The following is a 16,604-nucleotide window of genomic DNA, read 5'->3' as shown; positions in this document are numbered from 1 at the left end:
TCTGTTACCAAATCCTTGATTCCGAGTAATAATGACTGCGCAAAATAGCAACAATCGCTGCAATATCAATTTTCGAAGTGGCTAAATACCACCAGACATTAGATCACAGACATTGATTGCCATAACTTGAGATAAGCTTTGCTTTCACGATCGTCTGGCCAATAAAATAAAGAATTACCGAAGGCCCACTGACGGCCGCTTTGGAATCAGGGTCAAAAATGCTATAGGATACATTACTATTAGTAAGACTGACACTATCATTGTTTTGCGTTGTATTTTTATGGTCAATCCATATTGTAACATCTAGTTTTTCATTTCAATTGTCCATCTTAACATCTACAACTGCTTTCTTTGACTTATATTTAAATTCAAACTTTAATATTGTCTTCACTTGTTCTATATCGTCATCATTTGCGGTTTTAACTGTCTCTGCTTTCGTTATAGTGATACTTCTGTCTTTAATTACATATACTGTGACCAAATTGGCTTATGGTGCAATTAGGAACCAGACTGGTAATTTACAATTGACAGGTTGGAAAAAAAAGCGGACAGACAGACGTGAGACGTTTAATATTATGTAGGAATTGACGCTAGTGGAGTGTGATGGATTTTATTAATTTGATTGTGCATAGGTGCGTTAATTAAGATTACAGGCAGTTAGTATACGTAAATAAAGTATGAGCATTCAATATAGCAGAATATAGCAGTAGTAATTGAACCGTTTTGTATTTAATGGAAATAAAGGAAATAAATGCTCAATATTTATTTCATGAGAAATAGGTCTTTATTGGGGTCTGCTTATATTTTGATGACAATAAAAATTCTGAGAACGTGAGAGACCGATCTATTCGAATACAACGGAAAATCAAGTAATTAAACGACTAATATTCGATAGTCGTACAATCAATAGAATAGAATGTACTAATAGGCCATCGTTTTGATATTTATACCGATTTAGAATCATGGAGGAGCTTTGTAGAATAGAAATGTCGACAAAGTTAGCTTTGCAGTTGGTTTGAAAGCAATACTTTCTTTGAACAATAAAGAAGACTTCAATCCAGTCCAAAATACTTTTGTGTCAATTGTAATTAATATCTTTGTCGGGTATTTTTTAACGTGGGAGAGGATTCAGATATCCGATACGGGAAAGGAGCCACAACCCTTTGGTTTTCGACTTTGAAAGCACCAAATGGACATAAAAGGTAATAGCCGATATATTTACATGAAGCTTTGTTCCTTAAAGAATTATCAGGTTTCTTTGACCATTCAAATGTTTGGATTTAAAAAGAACTTTTCTAAAATCAATATTCTAAGAGCTGTAACTTTTACGGTAGGATTCTGAATACATTACGATAAGAGGATAAATATTTTTATTAAATTTTCATCTGGGAACGGAATCCAACAAATTAAAGGCCCGAGTACTACTTGTTTATATCATTATAAAAATTGACCAAAGGGACACCGAATATTACTTAAAAGGCGTCGCAAAAAAAAAAACAAAAGCAAGTTCACACTTAAACACAAAGCCCGCAATAAAAGTCAAAAACAGATCAAAATCTAACACTTTTTTGTACCATCATGATTTCTATGTTAATTTTTTTCTCGTTGCTCTCAACTCTCAACCCACATTTTAAAACTTTTTCATTTTGTATCTTACCACAAAACTCGCTTACCCCGCGGCTATGTTTGGTGTTCGTGACACCGGCGCGGGCGCAGGTTTATTATTAAAGCAAACGGACGGACGATAACTACTAGCGCATATGCATGGAGGTACTACGTAAACACTAGAACTGAACGCGTTCGGATATTTTGAAAGAATCATCCCGGATTTTGTGGTGTAGGAGAAATAGAAGTTAAAGTTCAAGTAGTCAAGTTCAAGTTAGGTCAGTGTGTTCAAAAAGTATGAAATTGTTGGAAAAAGGAGTAGGTAAGCAAACTTTTTAGATTGCAGGATTGATGTAACTTTTTTTAAGGGAGTAACAGCTTTTAATTTCATTTAAAGGGTTAGATTATTAGCGTTGACTTAACTGACGAATAAGAATAGGTCCCTATTCCATAAAATCGAGATGACAAAGTTAACTGGGAGTAATTTTATTTCTTCCAACATTTAGCCACATTTCTCACAAGAAGTTGAAATCATGCGGGTGCGGGTATTATGTAAAAATAATTGTTTTGAGGTTTTCCACGTCACCAACGAGGCTGTGACATGTTTTTATCGTAAAACTCCGCCAGTATTGTATGGGAAATGTAAGGTTCTCATGCGAAAGTCTACCATTGTCTGTCTTTTTTACTTAAACTTCACAATATTGTTATTTATTTGTTAAAAACGAACGCTAATAACTAATCAGTAATTGTTTCTTTTTCCAGAACACAAAAAATATGTTTTTTAAACAGCGTTAATGGGTTTTGCAAGATCATAATTATTGTCTATTGAAGCGATTAGTGAGTAATTAAATGATTTATTTGAAGACCATTAATGAGGGTATAAATATTAGTTTTGTAATTCTGATGAGAAAGAAAATAAATGGTCAGATTAAATAGTTATTCATTAGTGATTTTGAAGACATATCGTCGTGTGAAGGCCGTGATAAAGATCGACGTGAACATGGAATATGACACAAGAATGGATAAATCATAAAACGCTGAGGACAGATTTATCACCTTTCACACTCGTCCCGTCTTAATACATTTCATAAACCTGTCTTATAGGGCTGACACATCATCATCAGACAGGCAAACAGGAATCTCACTTTATAATAAATATCGATAACGCAACAAACGCTGTTTTATACCTCATTTAAATATAATACAAGTACAATATCGTCCATATAGAAGCAAGAAGTTCCAGCATCCAGATAAAGCAAAACATGGTAAGGTAAGTGCGCCAAGTGTCAACCCTATCTAACATCCGTGAGGTCCAAACACGGGCGTGTTTGAGCACCGCACGGCTGCGCCAGCGCACTCTTGTGTAAGCAAACAACAGAGATAACTAGGGATAGATACTGCCATGTGTAGTCTGAGAGAGATAAAAAATTTAGTGTCGAAGCACAAAATTCAGGTTCAAAAACTTGTCAAGCTACTTTTGGCCATGAACTTAGTAATCATGGGAGGTTAGAAGATACTAATGTATTAAATAGCTGAGGAATGAATAATTTTGCATTTGATCAAGTATTTAAATCTTTGCGAATTCTGATTACATGCTGTATTAAAGGAGCATGTCAGTTTTACTGCAGGGTGCCAATAAAAGTAGGTGCACAGCCTTATGGATAAGCAAGAAAAATACTCAGAATAGTTAGTAGCAAAATAAAGTAAAGCCAACAGATTTTTACGGCATCTGTTAACTTGTTGCTAGTTTGCAACGATTGTTAGTACCTTACATATTATATTATCCACTCATAAAAATCTGCCGCAATGCTCTAATCAGGTTTACGCCAATTCAGCAATATAATGTTGCTCATTGTAAGTTTTACAGCTTTACAAATTTATAAGTGTTGTTTGAAGTTGTGCTTGAACTTACAATTAAGTTGTAAAGGCCTACCCTTCGATTATTTTATGACTAACTGCTGAAGGCTGGGTACATGGACCATATTCATAAGGATTGTTTGTACAAGTAGAATTTTAGTCAGAAAAACATTTATTTTTATTTTTAGAATATTGCTGGAAACGTTTTGTGATTTTCATTTGTTATTTTTGCAGACATGAAAATAAGATGGCATTCATTGCAACAAACGGCACCATCGCAGACGGCATTATCTTTACAGAATATTCCGAGTTTAAGCCGTCAAAGAGCAATATGAAGCTGTCTCAATCTACACTTAGTTTCCAAGACATGTCAAAGCATAAACTTTTGACTATAAACTTTGCCTGAGCATCAGCAATCAGCATGAATGCTCATTACCATCAGAAAGCTGCCACTAGCGGCAGAAATACCTTATAAGTGTCTCATAGTCATAAACTGGTAATTAGCAATTTAGCAAACAGTTATAACCTGTGTGGTCTTAACTCAACGCTTATATGGCAATACCTAGCTTTGACACGCCATTTTGACGAAATAGATTCCGTTTTCAATGCAACAAAAAGTTTGAGCCTAATTTGGTAAGACCGGTTCGTATCATTAACAATTATTGCTGATTTATGAGAAGTCTGACGACATTATGATAATGTCCTTTAGGTCTAAAGTTGCCGTGTGATTGTGATTGGCTGGAAATAGTAACCTGATATGATTGACGTTGAAACTGAGCATTTAGAGGTAGCATTAATAAATCATGACTAACAAGTTTGCCGAAGCAATACTACTCAGATTTGAGGACATTTATAAATGACAAAATCAACTACTTAAGTGAAGAAGAACTAAAAACCAATGTATTGTAACCTTTGCGAGTTGGAACTGTTCAAATATTCAATGTTTCTCAGACTACATACGTTACAAATAAGTAAAGGCGATTCGCAGAACAATTTCTTGCGTCGGACACCCGAAGGCGTTATGATTTTGCAAATTTAAGCTTTATCACATTGGAAATAAGATTGGATGTTGATAGTGGAATTATAGCAGATGCAAATGATGTAGATTAAACGAGAAATTGGTCATATAGGGTAGAGTTTAGTTGAGATTTATTTGTGACGGTGTCCAGTGACCCCGGGTGGGTACAAGTTGGACAATTGGCCATTAATTGCGCGTGTTTGTAGAATTGGAGCGGACCGTCTGTTTGTACAACATGGCGACATCTGCATGACTTGTGGTCCGACGGCGTGGAGCACATTGTTTACCGAATTGAAGGAACGTAATACATATATTTTTTTTAATAATAAAGAAACACCAAATTAAGCATTTATTTAAAGCCAGTTAGTTTAGCATAACAAATTCTCAAATCGCCTGATTATAACTTATAAATACTTACAGAACGTTAAAATTATGAATCCTGTTAAAATTATTTTTACAATTATCTACAACAGTTCAACACCCTTACTCAAAAACATGACACCCATAACTTTTACCTGTCTATCCTGTCATTGTTATAGTTTCAAAGATAGAACGAGACAGCAATATTATTCCGAGTAAGGATTAGTTTACCTAGAAATGTAATAACAACTAGGTTAATCTTGTAGCTAATGACTATTGAGATAAAGCTCCAAATAACTAATTTGTTCTAAATACTAATCCTGCAGATTAAGACGAAGCATTGTCTGGATAGGTTAATATAATTGTTACATATCTACCTGTAAGTGCTTTAGCTCCACTTAAGCATCTAATACAGACTAAAATACAATCAAGTTAAGCAAAGGAACCTTTGAACCAAGATAAAGGCCAAATAGACATATCTTAACGAGTAAAGCGAAAATCGCAAAGCATACAAGCGGAAACATAAATGGTTTCAAACAATATTTGAGGCGTTGTGTCCATAACATTAGCCGTTAGTTTGTTTGGGCAGGCCCGGTTACTTTGCTAGTGGGTACGGGAATATTTCTAGATAGATTTAAAGTTTGGGTGGTACCTAAAGTTAAAGCTTCATTGTTTGATATGGAGGTAAGTAAGAAGTTTCTGCAGGATGCAAAAGTTTAAAAGATTTAGCAAAATAAATTGTTGTTGTACAGTTAGCAATAAATGAAGAGAAACCAACAAATTGTAAAGTATTAATGTAGGTAATGACAATAACGCGTAGAGGAAAGAAAGCTCTAACCTTACTTGGCAAATACAAGATGCAATGAAGTTTTCTCGTAAACCGAAGCCAAGTCATTAAGAAATAAAAATATGAAAACAAACACTTGTTCTCAAGGCAATAAACATTTAAAATGAGCAATATTACTAAAAACCCCAATATAAAATCCTATCACAGAACAGATTTAAGTTGAATTACGTCCGTCCGCCGTCTTCGCATACAAAACGAGGTACAATTTCAAAAATACAAAAAGAACTTTCCCTCAAAATCGAGAATTTATACATACATTGTCCCTTTCTAAACTGTAAAGTGACACTTTAGTTGATCAATATTCAAAATGTCCCGAGTCCCGACCACAGAAATCGTGGGTAGATGGCTGGAATACAAAATGGCTGGAGCGTACATTGGTATTCACCCAGAACAGTATAGGCGAACACGCCGAGAACTTGACGTATAGAATTAAACTGTTCTTTCTTATCTCTAGATCTAAGATATTCCTATATTTAGAAGAGTTTAGTGTAGACGGATTTCTGGGAAACAATTTGCTTTAAATTGTCCTCAAGTCTGTGATATCATTACGTTCATTTTTAAGAAAAAAACGGACCTCACCTAGTTTTCAAACCTAAGCCTATACGTACGTTTCCTTATTGCGGATTATCAGTGATCCTATGGAAAAGCGAAAATGCGTACATGGGTACGATAAAGAAATTACTCAGGCTATAAAACAAGAAACACGTAGGTATTTGTTTTAACAAACAATGTGGTTTTGATAAATGTTGATGGAAAGTAAACGACGCTTGAAGATGAAAAGCACAATAATTTTCTAATAAACGGAAAGCTAGTAAATATTGGTAAGTTGGTTAAAGAAAATTAACAGCTAATAGACAACTAACTGGAAAACAATCCGCAAATTAAGGGTGAGGTTAAAACAACAGATAAAGTAGGTACTTAAGTTTCTGCCATTAACAACAAAGGCAATACTTTTAAACAGAGACATAACGTTACTTGCGGGATCATTACAGCTTTAGCGGAATACTATTGTATCGAATCTATAGTTTACGGCCTTATATTGAACATAAATAAAAGAAGAGAATAAGAAGATACAACTTAAAATATTAAACAATATAGGTAGCCTAGTGGGAAAGCTAACGGTAAGGCATTATGATTTAAAAGAAATAAAAACATTGTCATAATGTAAGCTAAAAATAAACTTGCTAAAGCTGTTTTAGTACCACAAAACCAAAACACTTTTTGATATTAGAAAGAAAAGGATAGAAGAATCATTCATACATATTCAGAGAGGATGAGATTAGGAGATTTGTATGTAGATGAACTACACGCTACCCGAAGGAGGATGACAAAGTATTCCTACGGCTTAAGCTAGTAGAAAATTGAATAGATAGCCAGAAAGATGTAACTAATAGATAAGCTTAAGAAATACGCTTAGCTATAACGGTCTCATAAACGGATAGCTTGTTCTAAATACAATGTCCGTGGGTACCTAAATGTTATTGCCTACAAGCTAAGCCTACTAGAACAAATATACAAATATCAATGTACAGAGCAGTAAGTGAGCCGATGCCATAATACGGGTTCGGATTACGAGCCGCTCTTAACGTCAACAAACGCGGCACAATTAAAAAACATTAAAAAATGCGATGCGTTGAATTCACTCCAGTTTTTAAAACGACTCGTTTCACAAGTCCCTACTGTGAGAACCGAATGGTAACCCGACCGATTATAAATGACACCGGCCCGCGGAAAGCTCGCTAAGCAAGCGCGCCAACTCAACTTGGTCGCGTAATCTTGCAGACCGCGCTTTCATAAGCTCAACTACTTGTATAACTAGCACTCACCTTCGACTCCATGGATCCTTGCGGCCAGTGTCGACAGCACTATGAAGATTGACAGCAATTGAATCCCATAATCCGGTATAAAGTTCCTCGACCACATTTTGTAACACAACATTCACACATGGATCACACACATTTGTTTTACTCCTTCTATGTCGTTTGAACACTAAATAATCAACACTCACGGAACCAAATGTAAGAACTGACACTTCATTTTGTTTTTGAACTGTTGTTACGTCGAAAACAGTTGTTTATTGGACATTTTAGCGGTAAAACACGTTTGAAATTAACGTAAAGCCCGGTAGGAACATGCGCAGCCGCGTCCCGCTCGCATCTGACGGCTTTGTCCGTAAATACACAGCGTACGGTAAATCAAAATGGCCGCCGGCGCGCCTGTGTGCGTGCGCGCCCCTTGTAACAATACATATTATGATATCTAAGCTTTATCACTTACTTGGGACACTAGTTTCAATCATTTGAAAACAGCACACAACTGATTTAAGTCATGAATTGTAGAATATTTGGCTAAAACACCGTGAGAACTGAATTACGCACACACTCAAACGTACGCGGAGGAATGTTGATTCAATGGAGAAATCAAGCGATTCAGCAGCGCTGTGTGCGCGCAGCCAATCAAGAGCTTTTGAACTTTGTCGTTCATGCGCCACAACACAGATGGCGCTTTATGTTATTTTATAAAAGGGGTTGATGGTAAAAAAAACAATAATTTATAATTAAAAACGGTTACTTACTTTTAGAAACACGAAACATTAAGTATTTGATATACTGTCTGAATAAAAAAAAATACGAATGGCTAAGCATTTCCACAAGTAGACTATTGTTTGATCAATACGCCGTTGCGAGTGTTACTGTGAACCTAGCCAAAGGGTGGCTCGTATCATCTTATTATTAAAAACAGCGACAATACTATAACAATGGCGATGTGTTATCAAAAACATCCCTTCGAAATAGAAACAGAGGATCGGCTGACTACTATCAACACTAAAATATTTGAGATCAAAAAGAAAATACAGCTGTCAGGTGCGTACATATGAACAAAGATTTGTATTAAATAACATCAAATACTTGTTTCGGTAGCTTCTAAGTACATATATTACAGCAGAGACCCACTCTTTTATTCACCTGAAGATACTAAAAAAGCTACCCCGTGCATCTTGAAAATAGCCACTGTCAGTATACAGGATCACATCTATCTCCATAAGGACTTTTATACTAATCGGTTCAGACATTTCATAATATAAGCAAACATTAGCAAACCTGCTTATTTGCAGAGGGCCAAAGAAAATCAAACTACGAAGAAAACGAAGCTGAAAAGCAACAAAATAATGACCTTATAGATACTTTGAAGAAAGAAATTAAACTAAGGCTTACAGAGCTTGCGCAAGCTAGGGCAGTGATTGGAGAAGAAGAGGTGCAGATCAAGAAGTACCTCAATGAAGTCTGTCCTATGGGAGACAAGAGCGCTGATAAGGTAGATGACACATTTTAATAATTCGTCGTTGAAGGGAGTGATGGGATTACGCAATTTAAATGCGAATTTAAACATTAAGGTCAATATGGTCAGTGACGATATCTAAACCAGTGCAGTTACAGTGAGAACAGTAGGTTAACGTTTGCTGAAGATACATAGTCTTTCCCATATGCTTTATTTTAATAGCTAAGAACCCTTCACTCTTTCAATAGGTTATCATGGAAAACCTGGGCATTCATACAATGATAATAACAAAGCCCACAAGATGGGATTTCCCACTATTATAGTGACTCACAAAGTGTATGTTTGTTGTCATCAATTTGTGGCTTAGCTTAGAATGATGACCTTATAACCCCATGTACGCATTTCACCTTATAATCTTAACGCAAAACTAAGCGCACAATATATCAGTAATTGGAATAATTTTCCTGTATGCAAGTGCATGCAACATTGTAAAGTAGAATCATGCACAAAAAATGATTAATTCTCATTTCATATAGATAATACACAACCTAGATCTTAAAGTGACAGAACAGAGAAAAATACTGGACCTACTGAAATACGAGAAAAGAAGTAAGAAGAAGAAACTTGCAGAATTGGAAAAGGAGTACGAATATCTGCTGATCGAGAACAATAAAGGGATATTGGTGAAGTCAAAAAACAATAGCAGGGCGAGGAAGGTAAGTATTATCCGATATATAAGGTAAGGAAGGATAAGAACATCGGTACGGCTAAGTTTTGCATGACAGAAAAAATCGTGCAATAAGTAATCAATTATATTGAAGACATTATTATTCTTACAAGATTCTACGAAATAAAACGATATCTGTTTTTCATGCAGAATGTCTCGCACTTAGAAAATGAGATACATAAGGTGCTTATCCAATGGACAGAAGCAGAACTGGTAAAGAAGAAATACATTTCTATCAGGTAGGTCGCCATTCATACCCAAAAGTATTTTAACTGTGTTATTGCAAACCTACTTGTTATTCAATACAATTAATTCAGTGACTCACTATCTAACCAAATAGTAATTTGTCACAGGCAAGCACTTTTGGATGACTCAGTCAAATTCGAAAGCTCACTATCCCGGATTGAAGATCTTCTGAAGAAACAGAAGGAAGAAATCATGAAGTTAGAGGTATTTTTTCAATATCCATGTAACAAACCTTCGACAATGACGATATATAACGTTGCTAGTTTTCTAACCTGCAAAGTAAAATCGACCTTACTGATACTCAAATACTGCTCAATATTGCAGCGTATCCGTGAGGAGGCAGCAGAGATGCGTGTTCGGGCCACTGCAGCGACTGCAGCTGAGGCAGCGCGCGCCCATGATGCAGAACATTCAAGAGCCTCTGAACGAGCTTACTTCGCTCAAAGGTTCGCTGAGAGGAAGAGGGAGTTGGAAAAACTGGAGAAGAGAGTGTTTCCTCCACAAGGTAATGTATAACATAACGCTTGATTTAAAATACTTATAGACAGTCAGTGGTATTGGTACTCATCTTCCCGACATTACAAAAGTGATGTCTCAATTACATATGGACCATTAAAAAATAGACCACCAAGAAAACGGATGCCCATTATATAAATGTAGTAATTTAAATAAATATGTACGATACTATCATTACCTAAATTGTTAAACCAATTATTAATAGCAACATATAATTATTCATGCGTGGAACAAAAACGGAAAATTATACAAGGAACGAGTACTTTGACCCTTAGCGATTTTAGCTTTGGTAATAAAGATGAGTCCATTGAAAAGCGTAAGAACACATAAAATAGTATATTGGATGCCCTATATAATAATGACGAAAGATTAAGTTGTTACTATTACATATCATCTGCAGCTCGGGTCGTGGTACGTCAAGAGTCCACAAGATCTACGGAGGGCGAGGCAGTTCCTGAGGAAGTATCGGCTTCTCAACAAATGGAAGACATATTCCAAAGGCTGATGAAACTGACGGGTATGCAGGATAAATACACAATAAAGGCTTCATAGCTTGGGTTTGAGATGTTCTTCAAACTGTCATGTATATGTATGTACGTATATATTACGGTTAAAGCCCGAAGTGCGTCTACACTTAAATTTAGCCAGCTGGGTGTTCTTCGGCGATCCTCGATTAAAACTAGGAGTACCCTTGGTCATAGCGGCTACACCTGCAACCGCACAGTCATGGTTAAAATTAAACGTAATTTATTTGGAAGACCGTATCATTTTCAGCAATGGACTTTCCAAAACTAAAATGCATATGATATTGAAATAAACATGTACAATACAAGATAACACCATCAAATCAATTCCAGGGGTGACAGATGCTGAAGAAGTCTTCGACAGGTTCAAAGCCCAACGGGACACGTCCCAGCGTCTAAGCTACTTGCAGCAGACTACAGAGGAAGAGAAACTAGAATTGGAACAAACGCAGGCCACCATGATGGCTGAACTTGAAGCCTTTAAGTTTGCTTCTGTCAAAGATAAAGATGAGTTAGTACTTTGTATCTGTCAGTTACTAACGTTTATTATTTTCGCTCTCCCAAATTATTTACATAAGCGACACACATTGTTTAAATAATTTTATATGGGTAGATAGTCATGTACAGTCTTGTACAGAATTCTAATTGAGGCTTAGGATTTAAACAAAAATAATTCATCACATCACAATAACCAAAATTAAGATCACTACACAAGTTTTATTGACAAACACAACTGAAAGAATTTTGCAATTCTATTCGTACGAAAAAGTCAAGGTTAATCTAAACATGTACAAAGCCCTGTCACCGGTTCATAACAATTTTAATTTTATCATCTAGGGCACAAGACCAAATAACAGCATTGAAAGAAGAAATAGCAGAGGAGAACGCGATCTACGAAGAGTTGGAGAAGAGCATGGATGAGCTGGAGACTCTACTATTGGAGATCAAGAGATTACTGTATGAGCTGTGCAAGCTGTTAGATGTAAGTAATTTGCAACTTTGTATAAAGATGTGGAAGTATAAAGTACGAAGTTTCTTTGTTTCAAGTTCAAAGTGCCATCAAATATCAAGACATATGATAACATTGGAGTTCAAATATTTTACTGTGATCTACAAAAGATTATTAGGGTTTGCCGTATGGCACTCCAATCTTCAGAACACTTTTATCGATCCTAGCAAAGGATTCTTCAAATTTATTGTTTTTGTGTTGATTAAACAGACATTCTTTTCACTTCATATTCATGTGCACTTGTCTTATATCATTCATGTTATATTAGTTCTTAAGTCTACTCTGTATTTTAATAAATAAAAATAAATTCAAGCATTAAACTCCCACATATTATTTTAGATAATCCCAGAGCCCAGCATGCCAGAATGGACAGCCGAAGCGAGAGACGTACAAGAGATCATGACGGTGCTCACGACGCGATATGAGAAAGCGCGTACCAGAGCTGAGGAAATTAAGGAAAAGCAGAAGGATACTACTATTATTATGGTGCCTTCCACGGTAAGTTACTGGTCTAAAGCTTGGATAGAATTTGTTTTTGGGTTAGACAGTCTTTTCGCTTTACCGGCAAACCGACTAGTGCCAATCGCATATCCTCGATAGTACAATTTATAATCTGGTCTTAATTTGATGCTATAAAATGTTAAATATTATAAAAGTGTTCCAATTTGCTAAAATTTATCTACAATTATAATCTTACAGCCTGCCAGTGCAGCAGCTTCAGTGGCTGGTATGAGTGGAAGTCAAAGCACACCTAAGGAGTCAGAGAAGAACATACCTACATACAAAGAATTGTTACAGAAGGAACCTGTTAAAGCTCAAAGTACGTATCACTAGTGTATCCTTTGTGCAGTCATCCCTAGTCTTCCCATGAGTATGTTCCCTACGTTATTTACGAAAATTCTATTATCCGAACTCCAAAGGACTTTTTGAAACTAGTGTGGCTTTTTATAAAAATCTTGCAAAAGTCTTGAATCGTCAGACGTCAATATTTAAAGTGTCCTATTGAATAAAACAAAACAACAATAAGTTCAAAGAAAATCGAATAATGTTGTTTCTCGTATTGTGCCCAAGATTTCAGACAAGACCGTTGTACTATCCCTATGAACCATTCCCCTCAACTAACACGTGTACTTGTGTAATTTCAGCTTCTGAAGATGAAGAAGACATACCTTCACGCTGCTACCTCAAGAGGCAAGCTCAGTTGATTGTGGACACTAAATGCAGAAGGAAAGGGTTCAGAGTGCCTTACCCGAGAAAATAAAGCTTTAAATTCTTTTCTGTACCTACAACTAGTTCTAATGCATCAATTTTGTACACGTTTTCTGTATGCCTACTTCTTTGTAATGTTTAAGTTTTCTATTACATTATTATGTACCACACTTTTCTAGTTTTTTTCTCTAATCCTGATCCACTTTTCTTATGGTCTTCAATCATGAGCCAATCTTTGGTACCAAAGAGTATGAGGGTCTCATGATTATCAAACCTTTTCATATAATTTCAAACACATAGACACTAAACTGCTCCTGAGTCATTGACAAACGTCATTGAAAACTGACAAAAATATCAGATTTATTTATATTCGTCCATACAAAAGTTTTCATAGTTTATTAACTTATAATTTTAGTATAGTTTTACCAGTATTAATCATGTTTTGTCCCGAACAGAATGCGTATCTCCAACTAGTATGTCCTATAGAGCCACGGGTGATAAACAAGGCAGTGAGAAAAGCTATGCGTAGGAAGGTGAATGAACCTCGTGATGGTAAGACTTCATGGATATAGGATAGCTGAAAAAGTTTTGAAACTTTACGATGTTCAACAGGGAAAGCACCGATTTCCCTGTTGTCACCTTGCCCCTGAGTGAAGTGCAAGTTACAATCGTCCCCAGGTCAATACGGTCGACACCCGTCACCGCAACAATCTCAATCTCTCGAAAAGTGCTACAAGCAACTAAGCAAACTTACATTTCATGATAATTTTCCTTTCAGATAAATATAATTTATTGACGACTTCTATATCATCTTCAAGACAGGATTCATCACAACCGTCGTTGTCTATGCCTTTTGTCGACGTCACAGAAGCTCGCCTGGGCTTAGGCCGTAATGGACTTAAAATTGTAGTCAGGGAGCTCAATTCTCCGGACAAATTAACAAAAATTAGAGCTGTGCATACTATTGGTAATCTGGTGAGAATATTATTTCCTTATTTCCATAAGGCCCCTGTCCAACATTCAGTCAGCAAAGTTTTAAACTGACCTCCACCAATCTCGATAAAAAATCATTTAACCGATAGTTTGTATTTGAGAACCATGAAGCATGATGAACCAGAGAAATGGTAAATAAAGTTTTATATTCTTGTGTAGTGTCGTTTAAATCTCTGTTTTCATGATACAGGTCGCTGGAATGGACTGCGCCCTACACCTCATTGATCTACACGTCATATACAGACTCATCGATCTCATGCAGGATATGGAGCCCATCATCAGGGAGAAAGTAGCCTTCATTCTTACCAAGTTTGCTACCATGTATCAGGGCAGAAAACGCATCATGAGCCGACCTATCGTCGTCGACCACCTCATCCAAATGTTTATGCAAGACCGTAAAGAAGTACGATACGCTGCCGCGCTCTGCCTCAAGACGCTAACTAGAGATAGATGCGCTTGCGAAGTAATCAACAAGAATGATAAAATAATCGTAAGCCTTCTAAAAATGATCAAACACGATTACATGGAGATTGTACTGTATCACTTGAATTCGCTCAAGAACTTGTCGGAATGGGACCCCGTGGGACCGTTGAAAGCAAATGCGTTTTTAGTAATGAAGAAGTTGCTTGTATACCACCAGTACAGGGTTGTACATGCTGCTTTGGACTGTATGACACAAATGTGCAAACACAGCGTGGGCAAGCAACTCGCTGACAAACATGACTTGAACTGTACTTTGTTACATTACCTGATGTCGCCAGAAATAGAAGTGATCGTAAGCGCTGTCGGTTTGATGCAGTACACAACAGTGACAACCCAGTCGAAGTGGAGAGCAAAACAATTCGGGTATGACTTGATCAAACGTTTAGTGGCGTTAACAGCGTCGCATACCGTACCAATACTGCAGCTTCGATCATTACAAGTCATGATAAACCTCAGCTCCTGTTCTGACATCAGGTTTGAGCTGAAGAATAATTGGGAACAAGCTATTGCATCGCAAGTGAAAATTAGACCTTTTGAGAACTGGGACGGCACTTCCATAAATACAACTTTTACTACGAAGACTGGGTATAACTACGAGACGATGTGCATAGAGGACGAAGATACGATCAAAGCAGATTTCGGAGATCGTGTTCAAGCATTTGATACTCAAAGCTATGCGAAACGCATCGCTGACGCTAAAAAGAGACTGCTAGAAGCTATCAATAATACGAACTATAAAGAATGAAAAACAGTCGTTGTTTTGAAGAACAAACACAAAAATGATTTTCTATAAAGCATTTTAAACCAAGTTGACTATCGTAATTATTTTTAAAATGATGTAAATATTAATATACTTGCATGTTTGCTAATCGAATTAAAACAATATTGTGCAAACATTTAGGTATGTGTTTAATTTTGAGAAATAATGGGTTGAAAAAGTTCACTGCAATGTAAAACAATTATTTTGTGCAAGTGATGCAAGCAAGATGTAAATATATTCTTATCAATAAACTTAGCAGGAATTTCCCACGTTCATAGTGGACTACTTCCTGCAGCCAGATAAAAGGTCCTATCGTATTTTTTTAATTGGAACCCATCATCATCATCATCATCATCAGCCTATCGCAGTCCACTGCTGGACATAGGCCTCTCCAAGTGCAATTGGAACCCAACCCATTGTAAATTTCAGATCATTTCTTAATTCATCAACAAACACTAAAAAATTACAAACACCACCATCTATCAGGATGGTAATTATTTAGAAGGTTGGAAACTTCTTTGAGCACTCACAAATGGGTACCAATCTGAGGCACCAATAGACAAAACTTTACGAAAACAAAAAATATTCGACAATTTAATCTGACATCGGTTTTGAAACATCAAATAATTCCTATTAATTGATGAGCGAAGAGTCGGTGTAGCAAATAATTTACTCTAGTTTTTTTTAGATTAATCGACGTATATTTACTAAGTTTAATTATATGTAATTTATGTTAAGTTTTAGAGACTAATTTTTAAGGCCTCATAATGTTCTGCCCCCATAAGAACTCGTATCTCCAGCTAGAATGTGCTATGGAACCGAGGCTCATCAACAAGGCTGTTCGGCGAGCCATGAGAAAGACCCAAATTGACCCTCATGATGGTAAGGTTAAGTTCAAAGTTCTTTTTTTATCGCGTAATGGTGATAGTCACGCTAGAAGATTCTTGTAGGAACAAGCCACTGTACACAAAACTCAATATTGTTGAGATGGCATGAAGTAACTATGTATATTGCAGTGTAGGCCTAATTGGCTAGATTCTAACAAAATTGTTCAGGAGACAAATAAGACCGCACAGCGGTGGAATCTCGCCGTTTTAGTAACAGACACAACAAACATATAACACCCCGTCGTTTTTGCGTCGGGGGTTAAAAAAGTACTACCTCGTAATTT

General features: G+C 36.3%; 3 protein-coding genes across 7 annotated transcripts in view; 2 read left to right on the top strand and 1 right to left on the bottom strand.

Moving 5' to 3' along the window:
* LOC110379649 (neurogenic locus Notch protein) overlaps positions 1-7,954 on the bottom strand; it is a 135,345-nt gene extending 127,391 nt beyond the window's left edge. For 2 of the 5 annotated variants that reach the window (XM_064034906.1, XM_064034910.1), the window contains exon 1: positions 7,514-7,948. In XM_064034906.1, the coding sequence (XP_063890976.1) occupies positions 7,514-7,625 (112 nt within the window). In that variant the 5' untranslated portion in view covers positions 7,626-7,948. Of the gene's footprint in view, positions 1-7,513 lie in introns of all 5 variants that reach the window. The other 3 variants (XM_064034909.1, XM_064034908.1, XM_064034907.1) reach the window with 3 other exon arrangements.
* A 339-nt stretch (positions 7,955-8,293) lies between these two features.
* LOC110379644 (golgin subfamily A member 6-like protein 24) lies at positions 8,294-13,357 on the top strand. The gene is made up of 12 exons (XM_021339398.3): positions 8,294-8,551; positions 8,803-9,002; positions 9,503-9,682; positions 9,844-9,932; positions 10,047-10,143; positions 10,264-10,444; positions 10,856-10,972; positions 11,313-11,490; positions 11,817-11,961; positions 12,328-12,486; positions 12,688-12,808; positions 13,134-13,357. The coding sequence occupies exons 1-12, from the start codon at positions 8,446-8,448 to the stop codon at positions 13,247-13,249; spliced, it is 1,689 nt and encodes a 562-aa protein (XP_021195073.2). The 5' UTR covers positions 8,294-8,445; the 3' UTR covers positions 13,250-13,357.
* Positions 13,358-13,591: 234 nt separating this feature from the next.
* On the top strand, positions 13,592-15,559 carry LOC110379645 (uncharacterized). Its single transcript, XM_021339399.3, has 3 exons — positions 13,592-13,749; positions 13,976-14,172; positions 14,381-15,559. The coding sequence occupies exons 1-3, from the start codon at positions 13,635-13,637 to the stop codon at positions 15,416-15,418; spliced, it is 1,350 nt and encodes a 449-aa protein (XP_021195074.3). The 5' UTR covers positions 13,592-13,634; the 3' UTR covers positions 15,419-15,559.
* Positions 15,560-16,604: the final 1,045 nt, after the last annotated feature.

The sequence above is a fragment of the Helicoverpa armigera genome, chromosome 5, assembly GCF_030705265.1.
Source record: "Helicoverpa armigera isolate CAAS_96S chromosome 5, ASM3070526v1, whole genome shotgun sequence".
NCBI classification, from domain to species: Eukaryota; Metazoa; Arthropoda; class Insecta; order Lepidoptera; family Noctuidae; genus Helicoverpa; species Helicoverpa armigera.
The sequence above is the reverse complement of the archived record's forward strand: the minus strand, read 5'-3'. Positions and strand labels throughout refer to the sequence as shown.